The following is a 15,821-nucleotide window of genomic DNA, read 5'->3' on the forward strand; positions in this document are numbered from 1 at the left end:
AAAATCTATAAAGAGAGTTGGCGGACTAGCACGCCTAGAGAGTGTTTGGTTCTTTAGTCGCTCCTAAAATTCATGTCACATCAAATGTTTAGATACTAATAAAGTGCATTAAATATAGATTAATTACAAAACCAATTATATAGATGGAGGCTAATTTGCGAGACGTTTTTTAAGCCTAATTAATCTATCATTAGCACATATTTACTGTAGCACCACGTTGTCAAATCATAGACTAATTATGCTTAAAATATTCGTCTTGCAAATTAGTCGTAAGTTGTGTAATTAGTTTCATAATTAATCTATATTTAATACTCCATGCGCGTGTCTAAACATTCGATGGGACAGGAATTTTAGTAGGGCCTGTAGAAACCAAACACCCCCTTATATCCCTACTCATGAGAAATGATGTACTCCGTATATCTTAACATCTGTGATGGTGCCCATGCAAACTAACTAGCACTTGAATGCCGTGAAAAAAACACTTATTTCTTCCGTCCACAAAAAGAATACAACTTTGTGCATGTCAAACTAACTTAATTTTGACCAAATTATAGTATTAACATTTAGTCTCGAACTAGATTTACTATGAAAATATAATTCATAATTAATTTAATGTTACCTACCTTGTATAATAAATGTTAGTACTTTCTAAATAATTTTAGTTAAGCTTTAAAATGTTTGACTCATGAAAAATAAAAATCACATCTTTTTATGGACGAAGAGAGTACTTACCATCTTCTTAAAGACACATGGAGTATTTCTTTTTTCAATGGCATTGCATTAGTGGTTTAGGGTAGAAGTACTAGGTATAAAATAATATATGCTATCATTGTTGTACTAAACTTTTGCAAAAGCAGAGAGAGAGTGTTCTATTTGAACTTGATGTCTAGCGTCCAAGAATTTTTGTTGACACTTAAAGGTTGTAGAAAAAGAGATGTGCTTGCCCCGTTGAATTTTAGGGGAAACAAAGAAAAAGTTTGGATTCAAATCTCTATGGATTGAGTTATTGTAGCATCCTTGGTTCACACTTGTGTAGGAAAAGACATAAAAACCTTTCCTTTGGATTTGTTTCCATAGGAAAACCACATAAAAAAAGACACATCTACTCAAACTCAGTGTTTCTTGACTCCTATGTCTTTTATGCAGTTCATCCAAACATCCATTTCTGCCAAATTTTCATGATTTTCATTCCTCTCTTTACATATTATACGTTTCTATCCGTGCATTTTTTTTTTCAATTTTACGCTCCAAAGAGGACCTTACCTAAAGAGTCTCTGAATGCTCAAACTTGGGTCATTAAAACATGAACACAATCAACATAATAATATTTTGAATTTACAATATTTATAAATATATATTATTTTAAGTAAAAAGAGTTATATGCTACTTTTTATAATGATATAGCAATATCATTCTTGTGGCATTAATTATTATATACTCCTACTAGAAAGATATTTTCATAATAAAATATCAAGTCGTTTGCCATAGACTTTTTCTACGTGTATATATGGATTGTTCTGTTTGAATTTCATCGGAGCACTCCTTGTATGCCATAGTAAAAAAGGACATTGGATTTTGTGTAGGTTTGATTTGAGTTGAGAAGGGAAAAAGAATAGCCCAGGGGTAGTTTGGGGGAAAAAATATTTGGATGTTGGCGAATGTGACGGCCACGTCTAGTGGAAGCGCATATAAATCGGGTAAGGAAAATTCCAGCGGACGCCACGCCACTGAGCGCTCCAAGCCCTTCTTCCTCCCCCGTCCCCGATCCACTCCCCGCTTCCCGCTCCGATCGATCTGATCCCTCCCCACCACTGCGCCCATGGCGGACCAGCTCACCGACGACCAGATCGCCGAGTTCAAGGAGGCCTTCAGCCTCTTCGACAAGGACGGGGATGGTAAGGTTCCCTCTCCTCATCCCATCTCTATCTCTCCGTGTTCCTTCGGATCTGATCTCCCGGAGATGTTCGACATGCGAGGCTGCCTGAGTAGTGGCATTGTTTAGACGGGGTAGATCCGATCCATCCCGGATCTGGACTGAGTCCGCGGCGGGGCTCGATCGCGTCGCTATCTCGTGCATTTCTCCCTGCTAGTGGCGGAATCGGCGATGTGGACCTAAGGCTTGTCTGCTGCTTTGACCATTTCGTCACTGACAATCATGTCGTTCTCTGTTTGTATGTGAATCCTGCGAGATGGCCAGGTGTTTTTTTTTTCTGGGAGCAGTTTATCCTTTGACCCAGTCTTTGGGCATGGCCGCGTGGGCTGTGTAGTATGAAGAGGTTGCAGGAGGCTGATTGCTACCGAACCTTTTTCAATTTATTAGGCTTTTCGTGCTCCAGGTTGACCGAAGTTTGGAGTGGGTTAAAAAATTGTGTTCAGTTTGTGCAAGTAATTTTCCTAGTAATTATGTGATCCAGCTCAACTTCGAACCTGTTTTTTTTCTATGTGCGTGTGTCAATACCTTGTTCCATAGTCCATACTGTGCAGTAGTTGACCCAAAAAAGGAAATCTTGGACCGGACTTATGTTAGGAAAACGATAATGCTTAGCACCCTGATTGGCTCAATTCCTGTCGCAACTCATGTTGGGTCAAAAGCTGATGATTTACCACTTAGAAACTGCCCTGCTTTCCACATAGCACTCAAACTTTTTTGACTAATATTGCCCCTTTTGACATCTTGATTCCCCCCTAATTTGCCGAACTATTTCTCTCTTCAATAACTATTTACCTAGTTATAATTACAGAAATGGTTGTGCGTATCTTGTGCAGGTTGCATCACGACCAAGGAGCTGGGAACTGTCATGCGTTCACTGGGCCAAAACCCTACAGAGGCTGAGCTCCAGGACATGATCAACGAGGTCGATGCTGATGGCAATGGCACCATTGACTTTCCAGAGTTTCTCAACCTTATGGCTCGCAAGATGAAGGACACCGACTCTGAGGAAGAGCTCAAGGAGGCCTTCCGTGTGTTTGATAAGGACCAGAACGGCTTCATCTCTGCTGCCGAGCTCCGCCATGTCATGACAAATCTTGGTGAGAAGCTAACTGATGAGGAGGTGGATGAGATGATCCGTGAGGCTGATGTCGATGGTGATGGCCAGATCAACTACGAGGAGTTTGTCAAGGTCATGATGGCCAAGTGAGCCACAGAACCATAATCTGAAGGCAGAAAAGATTGTGCATTGCATATTACTATATTAGTCAAGATGCAACTCTTATTTCATCGACTTCCAGTGAAACATTCTGCTAGTTGTAGTTGCTGAAAGGCAATGCAGTTCCTGCTTTGTTCTTCCCTCCACTGTGTTTTCAGAACTGTTGTTTCATGTGAACCTGTAATGATTGTGCTCCCTGCTGTGTCGTGATTGCAGTTGAAACCATATGTAGTTATATTCAACCTCCCCACAGTTCCACCCCCACACCCCCACTCACACACACATCAACTTCTGCTTCACTCTGTTAGTATCAATGGATGGCCCCTTGTTTTTAATGCAATGATCTTTAGTTACTGAGGCAGATGCTCCTTGTGCTTAGTGCAAATTTATTCCAAACTGCTGTTTGTATTGTTGGTTTAATGCATGATGTGGACTGTTTAAGATGCTTCTTGTGCTAAGTGAAATGCAGTCTCGGCCTTTTCTGTTATTGGGTGAAAGCTGACATGGATCCTTGGAGTGGTAGCCTGGTAGGTGGTAGGTACCAGCTACCAGTACCACATGTCCTCCAGGTCTTCTTAAGTTCTCAAGTTTCTTGTTTTTGTCGAAACGTACGCTGTGCTTGGGAGAGTTGAGCTCATGGAGCAGAACAAGAGAGCCAAGGTGCTGTGCTTGCATGGCTTCCGTACAAGCGGGAGTTTTTTGAAGAAGCAGATCAGCAAATGGCACCCTTCCATATTTCAGCAGTTTGAGATGGTTCTACGCTGGATTCAGTGATCTGGTCTATTTGGTTTGCTTCCTTCTTTTTCTTGAGCATTTTTCTTTACTGTTTTTTTTTCAGGTCTTCCCTGATGGCTTCTTCCCAGCTGGTGGAAAGTCATTGATAGAGGGAATATTTCCGCTGCCGTACTTTGAGTGGTTCCAGTTCAATAATGTTAGTGCTTTACATGGAACCAAACTGAAATCAGCTCGTCTCATGCCATTCTGATACCAGAGTTATATTTTAGCGACAGTTTGATCACCATCTATGCCTTAGCTATTCATGCCAGAGATGACCACTCCTTTATTTCTGTTCCTGTGTGCCAAAACACTTCATTGCTTGCATGTTTTTCCACACAGGAATTCACTGAATACACAAATCTGGACGAGTGCATTTCATATCTATGTGATTACATGGTGAAAAATAGACCTTTTGATGGCCTGCTCGGATTCTTCCAGGTAAAAATGGAAACCAAAAGTTACTTTTACCGATCACCTGAGAGTTGAATGTCCTATCTTTTTGGAATTGGAATGTATTCCTGAGATTCTCTAGTGTACATGCAAACTAGAATTGTGGTCCAAGCTTACATATGAAATGATGAAATGGAGTGAACTACACCTTTTGAGCTGCTGTGAAGTTTAATTAATATCTTAATTTTTGTCCAAGGTGCACTTCTGATAGGATTTATAACTTATACGCAATAAGCCATCTATGAGGCCCAAGCACTTGCATAGGAAAAAACAGTAGAAACAGGTTGGATTGTGACCTTTAATTATTAATCAGATCTGTTTTACTGAATGATGCGGGCGCTGTCAGTCTCAACCTGCGTTTTTTCTATGTTGAGCATAAAGTGAAGTCTACAGCTTATGTATCTATTCCTTTTTCCAGGGCGCAATACTTTCGGCCCTTTTGATAGGATACCAAGCACATATAATTTTTACTCCTAATTCCTAAATTCTGTAATACTTGTGAACTAAATTATAGAGAGAGCACAAAGTAGCATGAAACAGAAAACACTGAATTTCTAAACTTTACCATGTAATAAAGCTCTTATTTTTAAATAGGATAACTTGCAAAAGTAAAAGAAATTCTTATAAGGTAACAATAACTTGGTAGTTGCAAGTTTTGAATACTACAGAAATGCCAGCCCTCTTCTGACAGAATATCGAAATTGCAAATTTGACCATCTTAGTTAACTGTTATAACTAAGCTGAGCAATTTAGGGCAAGGTGCTGAGGGATCATCCGCCAATTAAGTTCATGGTCTCAATATCTGGGTGCAAGTTCAGGGACCCAAGCATCTGTGATGTCGTCTACAAAGACCCGATCAAGGTGAAATCAGTGCATTTTATTGGAGAAAAGGACTGGCTCAAGGTACATTCCGAGGAGCTGGCTTCTGTCTTTGATGAGCCTCTCATCATAAGGCATCCTCAGGGCCACACTGTCCCTAGGCTTGGTTCGCACTCTTCCCAAATCTTCTGTTCGATTTATCTACATGGAATCAGCATAAGCTGCTTCTTTTCTGTCGACCGTGTTTATGCATAGTGCTTTCTCGCTGATTATCTGATATATTCTTTCGCAGATGACGTATCTGTGAAACAGCTTTCTGAATGGAGCTCATCATGCGTCCTAGAAGACCTTAAGAGTGCAGATGTCATGAGGCATTCAGGAAAACCATCTGATAAGGAGGCTACTGGTGTGAAATTCGCAGAAAACCTGGTGAAAGCTTTAGTAGTGCGTGGAACTTGTTTGATCGCATGTGTATTGCATTGGCAAAACAATAAATCGTTATCTTGTAGTTGTAGCCTACAGCTGAAACAAATGGCTCCAGACATCCAGTTAAGCCTTTGCCCCAGTCCTACTTGTTGGGCGTGGTCGCATGGGCTGTGTAGCATGACTGTCGTCTCTCAGACTTGACTCGAAGCTTAACAGTCAGCTTTTGGAATGGAGGTCGCTGAAGTACAGGCACTAGGTGGTGGTGTTTTGGTGGTGAACAACAAGATGTTGGTGTTTTTGTTTTCTTTGTGTTGGTCTTTTCTCACCTTCTTACTTGGTACCTCTGGGTTCATGACCCAAGCATGTAACTGCCACTTGGCGTCCTCCATTTCCGGCTTTGTCAGCATCAATGGAAAATTATTCAGGAGCCCCCCCCCCCCCCCCCCCCCCCCCCCCCCATTTCCGGATTTGTCAGCATCAATGGAAAACTATTCAGGAGAAAATGATGGCTTTAATCTGAAGGCGGAGAAGATTGTGCATTGCATTTCAGTCAAGATGCAACTCTTATTTCGTTGACTTCCCAGTGAAACATTCTGCTAGTTGTAATTGCTGAAAGGCAATGCAGTTCCTGCTTTGTTCTTCCCTCCAGTGTGTTTTCAGAACCGTTGTTTCGTGTGAACCTGTAATGGTTGCCCTCCCTGCTGTGTCTTGATTGCAGTGGAAACCATTCCCCCTCCCCTCCCTCCCCCCCACCCCCCCCCCCCCCCCCCCCCCCCCCCCCCCCCCACCCCCCCCACCCCACCACCCACACACAATCAACTTCTGCTCTGTTAGTATCAATGGATGGCCCGTTGTTTTTAATGCGATGATCTGTAGTTACCGTGGCAGATGTAAATTTATTCCAAACTGCTGAATCGTAGTGTTGGTTTAAGATGCATGATGTGGACTATTCAAGATGCTCTTTGTGCTAAGTGAATGCAGTCTTGTCCTTTTTGTTGCTGGTTAGGTTGCAACTATTTGTTGTTGGGCCTTTCTAAAAAAAACTATTTGTTGTTGGGTGAAAGCGACATGCAGCCTTGGAGTGGTAGGTACCAGCTACCACACGTCCAAGCCTTCTTAAGGTCTCAAGTTTCTTCACGTGCCCTCTAGATCTTCTTAAGGTCTCAAGTTTCTTGTGTTTGTCAAAACTTACTCTGTGCTTGGGAGAGTTGAGCTCATGGAGAAGGACAAGAGAACCAAGGTGCTGTGCCTGCATGGCTTCCGTACAAGCGGGAGTTTTCTGAAGAAGCAGATCAGCAAATGGCACCCTTCCATATTTCAGCAGTTTGAGATGGTTCTGTGCTGGATTCAATGATCTGATCTAATTGGTTTCCTTCTTTGTTTTGTTCTTGAACATTTTTCTTTTCTGTTTTTCAGGTATTCCCTGATGGCATATTCCCAGCTGGTGGAAAGTCAGAGATAGAGGGCATATTTCCGCCGCCGTACTTCGAGTGGTTCCAGTTCAATAAGGTTAGTGCTTTAGTTGGAACCGAACTGAAATCAGCTCTTCTCATGGCAAGTTATATTTCAGCTACAGTTTGATCACCATCTATGCCTTAGCTATTCATGCCAGTTGCCAGATATGACCACTCCTTTATTTTTGTTCCTGTGTGCCGAAACACTTCAGTGCTTGCATGTTTTTCCACACAGGAATTCACTGAATACACAAATCTGAACGAGTGCATTTCATATCTATGTGATTACATGGTAAAAAATGGACCTTTTGATGGCCTGCTCGGATTCTCACAGGTAAAAATGGAAACGAGAAGTTACTTTTACTGAGCACCTGAGAGTTGAATGTCCTATCTTTTTTGGACTTTGAGTTTATTCCTGAGTTTCCTTATTGTATGATAATATCTGCATGCAAACTAGAATTGTGGTCCAAGCTTACATATGAAATGATGAAATGTTATGAACTACCCCTTTTGAGCTGCTGTAAAGTTTAATTGATCTCTTAATTTCTCTGTTCAAGGTGCACTTCTGATAGGATTATAACTTAGAACATCTATAAGGCCCAAGCACTTGCATAGGAAAGGCAGTAGAAACGGATTGGATCTTGACCTTTATTTTTTAATCTGATTTGCCTTACTGAATGATCGGGCACTGTCAGTCTTTCAACCTGTGCTTTTTCCTGTGTTGAGCATAAAGTGGAGTCTTGGAGCTTATGTATCCATTCCTCTTTCCAGGGCGCAACACTTTCGGCCCTTTTGATAGGCTACCAAGCACAGGTAATTTTTACTCCTAAACTCTGTAATACCTGTGAACTAAATTATACAGATAGCATAAAGTAGCAACAAACAGAACACCTTTTACCATGTAATAAAGCCCTTACTTTTAAACAGGATAACTTGCAAAAGAAAAAAGAAATTCTTATAAGGTAACAGTAACTTGGAAGTTGCGAGTTTTGAATAGAGTAAAATGCACCATGCGTCCTCAAACTTTTGGGGCATTCCCATCTAGGTCCTCCAACTAAAAAAGCGACCATCTGGGTCCTTAATCAACTGCCTTCGCACACCAACAATCCAAAGCCTGCCACGCTAGCGCCAGCATTTGACGTGGCCATGCCACAGTGGCACCTGGATGCTATGGCCGTGCCACAGTGGCAGGTGGTGGGCCTGCAGCGCATTTGTCGCGGTCCAGGCACGGGACGACCATCGCCGACGCGCCCGCCGCGGTCGCGGCGCTCCTTCGCGGGCTCTCCGTGAACCACAGTCGCGTCGTCGTCATGTACGACATCATCAATGCCCTCGCCGCCGAGGAGGGAGACGTGGTCGCCGCCGAGAGCAAGGAGATAGACGGCGTCACGGAGAAACCGCAGGAGAAGCCGGCGAGGAGGAGGACATGGCCCCAAAAGTTTGAAGACCCGACGTGCATTTTACTCTTTTGAATACTATAGAAACACCAGCCCTCTTCTGACAGAATATCAAAATTGTAAGTTTAACCATTTTAGTTAATTGTTGTAACTATGCTGAGCAATTTAGGGCAAGGTGCTGAGTGATCATCCACCGATTAAGTTCATGGTCTCAATATCTGGGAGCAAGTTTAGGGACCCAAGCATCTGTGATGTCGCTTACAAAGACCCGATCAAGGTGAAATCAGTGCACTTTATTGGAGAAAAGGACTGGCTCAAGGTACCTTCCGAGGAGTTGGCTTCTGCCTTTGATGAGCCTCTCATCATAAGGCATCCTCAGGGCCACACTGTCCCTAGGCTTGGTTCGCACTCTTCCCAAATCTTTCTGTTCGATTTGTCTCCATGGAATCAGCATATAAAAGCTGTTCACCAGTGTTTATGCATAGTGCTTTCTCACTGATTATCTGATATGTTCTTCCGCAGACGATGTGTCTGTGAAACAGCTTTCTGAATGGAGCTCATGCATCCTGGAAGACCTCAAGAGTGCAAATGTTCCCGAGGCATTAGATTCAGGCAAACCATCTGACAAGGAGGCTACTGGTGCGGAATTTGGAGAAAACCTGGTGAAAGCTTGAGGCATGCCCACTTTCATGGCATGGTTGCATTTGAAACTTGTACCGTTTTTACTATGATCTGAGTAGTGCGTGGAACTTGTTTGATCTCATGTGTATTGCATTGGCAAAATAATAAATCGTTATCTAGAGCTACAACTGAAACAAATGGATTCAGACATCCAACGCATTACATTCGTTCGCAAGGTATTGTTGGATGCAACATTGACTGAGATTGATACCACAGGCTGTAATGGCGCTCCATTTCTTCCTGAAGTTTCACCAACTAACAAACATTCTATCTAGAAAGATTTGGAGAAAATTCAACCAATGAATATGAATAGCTCAACACCATATTCAGTGTTTCACTGCAACCACTCAACCAGCCTTCTGATCTATGTTTCATCTACCACTTCATTCATTCCAGACCATCATTGGCAGGTCTTGGGCGCTGAAAACCTTCTGCTGCATTTGTCTAGCGAAGCCTATATGTACACTGGGCACTAAACTTATCTTTTGGAGTTGGAACAAACAAGAGCTATGTACAGGCAAAACTAACACTATATTCCTCATCTCGGCCCCCCACTAAGTTCTGTAAGCCTGAAAACCTGCAACTGTTTCATGGCGAGGAGCTTCTGTCTTCGATTTCATCATCACACGCCCAAACGACGTCCTTCAGCTCCGTGGACAGAGTTTTGTAGAACTGTGAATGGTAGATGTTAGTTTAGATACTGAATTGATTATTTGAACTATTTTGAGTAAGATTAGTACATTTTGAAACTCCAGAGTATCTCCCTTTGCCTTCTTGAGCTCAACCACATGAAGCGATGGAGCCACTTGGAAAACCTAAACATGCCACAGGATAATATCTCAATTAATAATTCTCTTTTATTTCCAAAGTTTTTTTCTTATCGTTGGGTGTTCTCCCTTACCTCAGTCTCAACATTAAGATTTCCTTTTCTTCCTGCTGTTGGGTTTTCCAGTAACATCTAAAAGGACAATGGGGGAGAAAAAAAAATTATGTGTTGTTGGTAGGGAGTGATAAAGATTACTGTATTTATTGATACTCAAATTTGCTTCAAGCTTTGCAGGATTAGTTCAAGAGTGCTATTGTGATAATAGGAACATCTTTTTTTTGAAGAAAATGATAATAGGAATAGAGGCAAGGATTGTCATCATACCTTGTAATTTTTCTTTTGGACATCAAACCCAAGTGGCTTAGAAGCTTCTTCTATTCTATTGATGATTTCTTTCGGAGGACACTGTGATGTGAATCGTGTTTCTCGCTTGTACTTCTGTCAGAGATTAGTAAAATTGAGCTCATCAGCACAACTACACATTTCAGACTGTTTTGTAGAAAATGTGTATAGTAAAACACATTATATAGGCGATATAAACTGATTCATGATACACACTTCTGCAACTGAAACTGAAATATCCTTACCTTATCAGATTCAAAAAAATTATCCAGATTCAACCCTTTGTTCATTGAAATCAATTCAAATGCATTCATCGAGGCTGGTTGCCCTTCAATTTCCTCAATCACATGATGTTCCTGAAAAATGTACGGCACCGTCAAAAAGGGCGTACCCAGTGCAGAGAGCTCCCGCTTTGTGCGGGGTCTGGGGAAGGGTGTCAGTGGCAAGCCTTACCCTCGCCTGTGCAATGCGAGGAGACCGCGACTCGAACCCGGGACCTTCCGGTCACAAGCGGTAAGACTATACCGCTTGCACCAGGCCCGCCCTTCTAAGTGATATGCGAGGAGACCGCTCTGTACGGCACCGTCAACTTAATAATATTATTTCAACCACAAAAGGCTTATACTTTTAAGTGATATAAGTTGGTTTAATCAATTAATTCACCTCTGAGTCTCCAAAGGCAGCATCAACATCATCTAGACTAGCTTGAAATGTTTTATCGAAAACAGGCTTCTTGTAACCTTTTTTAAACCATGGATCTTTTTGTACTTGAGGAATTGTAATCCGCTGTTAAAGTAACAATAAAAAACCAAGTAAGATAGAATTCCACAAGCAACACAGGCACTGACAAGCAGTGGTGATCTAATAGTGAAAATGTTCATCTTGAAAATCATCCAGTACTGACTTCAAGCTGTCACTTGTGCTTCATGAAAATTGTTCTTTTCCACATTCATATTTAAGTAGTGACTTACAGTGGAAGGATTAGGATCCAGAATTCTGTTGATCAGCCTCTTTGCTCCAGGAGAAAACCAAGATGGACATGTAAACTGAGCTTCTGAGATCTGAAACAGAGATAAAAATAAAAGAAAATGTATCCTAAAATGTCAGTTTTTCAGGTTTTTTTTTTCCTTTTTTTTTGGGTGGGGGGGGGGGGGTGTCAAAGAAGTAGTAGTTTCATGTATATACCTTTTTATAAAGGGATGCGATGTTGTCATCCTCGAAAGGCAGACATCCTGCGAGCAGCACAAAAAGGATCACCCCACAAGACCAAAGGTCAGCAAGGGCACCATCATAGCCTTTGTCATCAATAACCTACATATTGGATATCAATCTGTATTAGGCAAACTTATTTCTGGTTAAAACAAAAAAAAAGAGATGTACAAAAAAATATCACCTCTGGAGCAACATAGTTAGGTGTTCCACATGTAGTATGCAGCAATCCATCATTCTGCTAGCATTGAATTAGTTAAAGATTGTGGTGTAAATTAGTGAAATGCAGTGAAACCAAAAGAAAGAAAGAAAGAAATAAAACACAATAATTTCTGTAGTATCTTGTCTGATAGTACCTTCGCTTGGTCTGATAAAGCACTTAACCCGAAATCTGAAATCTTGAGGTTTCCAGCAACATCAAGTAACAGATTCTCTAGCTGCATACGAGAAATATCAACATTTAAGTTTCATACTATTTCCTTGATCATAACTGATGATACAAACAAAGAGCAGAATCAAGGATGAACAATACTGCACCTTCAAGTCTCTGTGGTATACACCCCTACTGTGGCAATAGTCTACAGCATTGATCAACTGCTGAAAGTATCTACGTGCTTCCTCCTCCTTCAATCTTCCACTTGTGGCCTGATTGTGAATTTGGAAAGTGAATCACAAACTGTCATGTAGAGAAAAGAAGCAAACGTGCTATATATATAAAGCATGGAATGTTAAATGTCTCTTCATGCAAAGTTTAGGCTGGAAAAGCAGCTAGCAACTAGCATGCTATATAAATTATCATTGATGAGAAAAGAATAAGGTCAAATGACAGAGGAAGCATTGGCAATGATACAACAGTGCTTACAATGATATCATGGAGCTCTCCACCCATAACAAACTCCAGCACAATGTAAATCCTTGTTTTACTTCCCATCACCTGTTATAAAAAAAGGAACAAAAACAATGCAAATAAATGGTTATGAACTGTAGACCTGGATGTGCATCCCATTCCAATGCAAGAAACGTAATACTGAAAAATAATATATTTTTACATTTAAAGTTTAAGCTTTATTACCTCATACAGGCGAACAACATTGGGATGATGTACTAACTTCATTGTACAGATTTCCCTCCTAATCTGCCATACAGTTGAGAGGGTGGGATCAGTAATTATCTTTTTTCTCACTAGATATATATCGCAAACAGAAGGGAATTCACTGTAAATAACTTTTTTTGAATCGTGCAGTGAAAATCTATGGAAATAGAATGCAGAGTCTTAACACTTCACCTGTTCAGCTAGTTTGTTCTTGTGAACCTTTGCCTTGTCAAGAATTTTGATAGCAACATGGTCCCCGTTCTCCATGTTCTTGGCGATCCGGACCTTTGCAAATGTTCCTTCCCCAATGGTGCGTCCGAGCTCATACTTGCCAACGCGGCGCTTTGCTTTGAGCGAAGCAGCCCTCTTAGCCCTGTACATCCTGCTGCTCTAAAGCCAGTCTTTGCCAGGCGCCTTGAAACTAGCTAGCTACTTCTCAAAGGCCTGCTGCACCTGAAAGACGAGCAAAGATTGAAATGTGCAGAAAGCATAGTAATTTGGCATTCAGAATTGACAGGCATAGCATATATACAATAATTGTGGTACTGCATTGCAAAGGGAAATCTGTACAGAACTGAATATGAACATAGCAGATAGCGGTATACAATAATCCGAAAGGTGAAAGTCTTTGTCAGTACAGAATACAACACGAACTGCATCAGAAATACATTTACAAGCAAATGAAATGAATAAACCAAAAGTAGGCGCGGGCAACTGATTACACAGAGAGAACACATAGGCTAGGAAGAAATTCGATGAATTGGATCTATCTCGATCTGATCTCAATATAATCCAGTTGTCTCCAGCAGGCTAGGCTATTTTCACTTCTCAGGCATCGTGGCCGGGTGAATAAAACGTACAGGAAACTGAATCTCGGTCTCGCGGTGAATACAAAACCAAACACAAGTCTGAGCTGGTCAGAATTCCGCGGCAGCAAGGCTAGAAAAAGGGTCAAAATAAAAAAGAAAGAAAGCACGAGAAAATGAAACGCTGTACCCCAGGAGGTCTCATCCTCCAGCAGCACAGCAGGAACCAAGAAACACGCACGCACAGGCACAGCACAGGTATGTACTGCGACGAAGAAGCAGAAGGGAGAAGAAATCAAGAAACTCGCATGAAAAGGACGTCGGTCCTACCGCCATACCTGCTCCTGCTTCTGAAGGGGACAGCCGAATGACGACGACGATGTAGCAAGCAGGCTAGGGGCCGGCCGGTGGAACTAATCGAAATCCACTACAGGCTAAATTAAAGTGGAATGCTCACGTCGATCGATCAGGTGTACCTTGGGTTGGGTTGCGGCCGGGGAAGAAGCGAGCGAGCGAGCGGCCGGCGTCGTCGTCGTCGTCGTCAGGGACGAAGCGCGTGCAGAGAGAAGAGGGCCGGCCGGGAGAGATATGGAGGACATGCGGTTTGGAGGTCTGCAAGAGACGAGCGTTACGAGTCGGAAACTACGAGGAAGGAAGGATGAAGAGAGGTTGACGGCTTGGTTGCGTTGTGGCGAGCCGGCGACAAAGCATGCCATGCCATGCCATGCCCACGCGAGGCAGGCAAGGCAACCACACGAGCACACCGCGGAGGAGCCGAGGAAACCACATACAAGTCGGTCGATCGATGCTGGTTAACGGAGTGCTCCTATCCTATCAACTACTATCATGGTACTGTTGGTGCTCCGAATTTTGCCATGGATCGGATTCGGATGCTCATGCTCCTTTCTCCATCTCACGCACCTTGGACAACTTCATTCCCTTTTAGGTGCCTGTCTACTTCCTTTTTTTTTTGTCTGTGGGCGCCGGCAGGCCTGTCCTGTGGTGCCATTGCCATCCATCAGATGCTGATTACTATATACACGGTGACTTTTTATTTGTGTCCACGGTAATTTGATTCTGTCATCTCCTTGTCAAGACTTGCTTATCCATCAGTCACTTTCGTTAACTAATTGTTACAGTACATCTCAAATCAACGGTATATATCCGATGATAGATCACACTCACTCTGAGAGTTCATGCATGGACCCAGATGAAAATGTAAGAAGAGAGCTTAGAGATCCACCACGGTTACATTTCACTCTTTTAATTTCTTTTGATGAAACGGCAGACTAGCTTTATTATTGTTGTTGTTGTTATTACGCGGCTGGAATAATGGATGGTGGACATGCAGTACGTGATTAGCATGCTGGAGCTGGAGCATTAAAAATTGATGGACTGCTGGCCTGGCTGCCATTGACATTACCATATACTATTATGCAATGCAAAACACGATCGTGCCTAGCTAGCCTAGATCCAATCGGCAATTGAACTAGTATTCAATCAGTTTCTCTTCATTGGTCAGAGGACGAATTCTTCTTCTTTTTTCTCCCCTCCCTCCGGCCTGCTCTGATCATTTTTGTTGTTTGTTTGAGACGGGCGCAATCAGAGACGCTTGGCAGTTAGGGCGCAATGCAGGCTAAGCGTAATCAACAGAATAATATACAAGAGGTACCATTGCATTGTGCTGTTACAAAACGACGATATATTTTTTTTCACATGATGCTAACTTTACGGTATTTATTTGCATATGGCCACCGCTGGTGCTGGAGGGGTATAGGAGTATATGCTAGGCACGAATGAGGATCTCATGCGCTAGTCCTAAGTACAAAGAATATACCCTCATCAAGCTCTGGCAGGTACATCCAAATTGCTGCTCATATATACATTCTCTATGGAATGCATTGCTTCTCTTATATATTGAACCGGCCGTTCGTCCGTACCAAGCATGGAACAACCGGCTATCTCCAACAACAACAACAACAACACCCAAAATACAAGACACATTCGTCCTTTAAATAACGCTACAGGCAAAAGGTTCAATACATATTCGGCATCTTCTCTAACAACAAGACCCAAAAAGAATCATTTCTGCAAATGGGTTTCCAGGAGAGAGGATGCTCATACTTGGGTTGTGCCTCTCAGGCAACCCAAAATAGGTCTCTCGTATAGGTACTCTGTTGGAGGCTGATTTTAGGTCTCTTGCTACCCATTTTATGTTTGGATGCCCATATGAATTCCTTGTTGGAGACAGTCTTAGGAGCCTTTTGGTTCAGATCTTGAGAAACTTGTCTAACCCAAGCAACAACCTCTTGTGTTCTGTTATTGAACACGACACAGGCCAGGTGTCGTTACGACTATGAGATAGACATGGTCTGTTGCTCTTGTGAGAAAA

At 42.2% G+C, this 15,821-nt stretch overlaps 4 protein-coding genes across 6 annotated transcripts; 3 read left to right on the plus strand and 1 right to left on the minus strand.

Annotated features, from left to right (window-relative positions):
* Positions 1–1,713: 1,713 nt before the first annotated feature.
* Positions 1,714–3,344, plus strand: LOC136542827 (calmodulin-1). Its single transcript, XM_066535444.1, has 2 exons — positions 1,714–1,895; positions 2,767–3,344. Exons 1-2 carry the CDS (start codon positions 1,820–1,822, stop codon positions 3,138–3,140), a joined length of 450 nt encoding a protein of 149 aa, XP_066391541.1. The 5' UTR covers positions 1,714–1,819; the 3' UTR covers positions 3,141–3,344.
* A 307-nt stretch (positions 3,345–3,651) lies between these two features.
* On the plus strand, positions 3,652–6,043 carry LOC136542824 (uncharacterized). The gene is made up of 5 exons (XM_066535439.1): positions 3,652–3,902; positions 3,988–4,080; positions 4,266–4,364; positions 5,130–5,361; positions 5,488–6,043. Exons 1-5 carry the CDS (start codon positions 3,786–3,788, stop codon positions 5,820–5,822), a joined length of 876 nt encoding a protein of 291 aa, XP_066391536.1. The 5' UTR covers positions 3,652–3,785; the 3' UTR covers positions 5,823–6,043.
* Positions 6,044–6,765: 722 nt separating this feature from the next.
* Positions 6,766–9,291, plus strand: LOC136542825 (uncharacterized). 2 transcript variants are annotated; one of them, XM_066535440.1, is made up of 6 exons: positions 6,766–6,954; positions 7,038–7,130; positions 7,311–7,409; positions 7,847–7,888; positions 8,642–8,873; positions 8,995–9,291. In XM_066535440.1, the coding sequence occupies exons 1-6, from the start codon at positions 6,838–6,840 to the stop codon at positions 9,144–9,146; spliced, it is 735 nt and encodes a 244-aa protein (XP_066391537.1). In that variant the 5' UTR covers positions 6,766–6,837; the 3' UTR covers positions 9,147–9,291. The 2 variants fall into 2 exon arrangements, with proteins under 2 accessions (XP_066391537.1, XP_066391538.1); XM_066535441.1 differs by lacking the exon at positions 7,311–7,409.
* A 142-nt stretch (positions 9,292–9,433) lies between these two features.
* On the minus strand, positions 9,434–14,326 carry LOC136542820 (CBL-interacting protein kinase 31-like). Of its 2 annotated transcripts, none has more exons than XM_066535433.1 (15): positions 13,906–14,326; positions 12,816–13,076; positions 12,603–12,665; positions 12,393–12,464; positions 12,068–12,175; positions 11,887–11,967; positions 11,715–11,768; positions 11,507–11,632; positions 11,293–11,382; positions 10,985–11,107; positions 10,567–10,677; positions 10,304–10,417; positions 10,055–10,111; positions 9,894–9,968; positions 9,434–9,825 (listed from the first exon to the last, which is right to left on the minus strand). In XM_066535433.1, the coding sequence occupies exons 2-15, from the start codon at positions 13,002–13,004 to the stop codon at positions 9,742–9,744; spliced, it is 1,347 nt and encodes a 448-aa protein (XP_066391530.1). In that variant the 5' UTR covers positions 13,005–13,076; positions 13,906–14,326; the 3' UTR covers positions 9,434–9,741. The 2 variants fall into 2 exon arrangements, with proteins under 2 accessions (XP_066391530.1, XP_066391532.1); XM_066535435.1 differs by having other exon boundaries at positions 13,620–14,326.
* Positions 14,327–15,821: the final 1,495 nt, after the last annotated feature.

Source organism: Miscanthus floridulus, chromosome 3 (genome assembly GCF_019320115.1).
Source record: "Miscanthus floridulus cultivar M001 chromosome 3, ASM1932011v1, whole genome shotgun sequence".
In the NCBI taxonomy this organism is placed as follows: Eukaryota; Viridiplantae; Streptophyta; class Magnoliopsida; order Poales; family Poaceae; genus Miscanthus; species Miscanthus floridulus.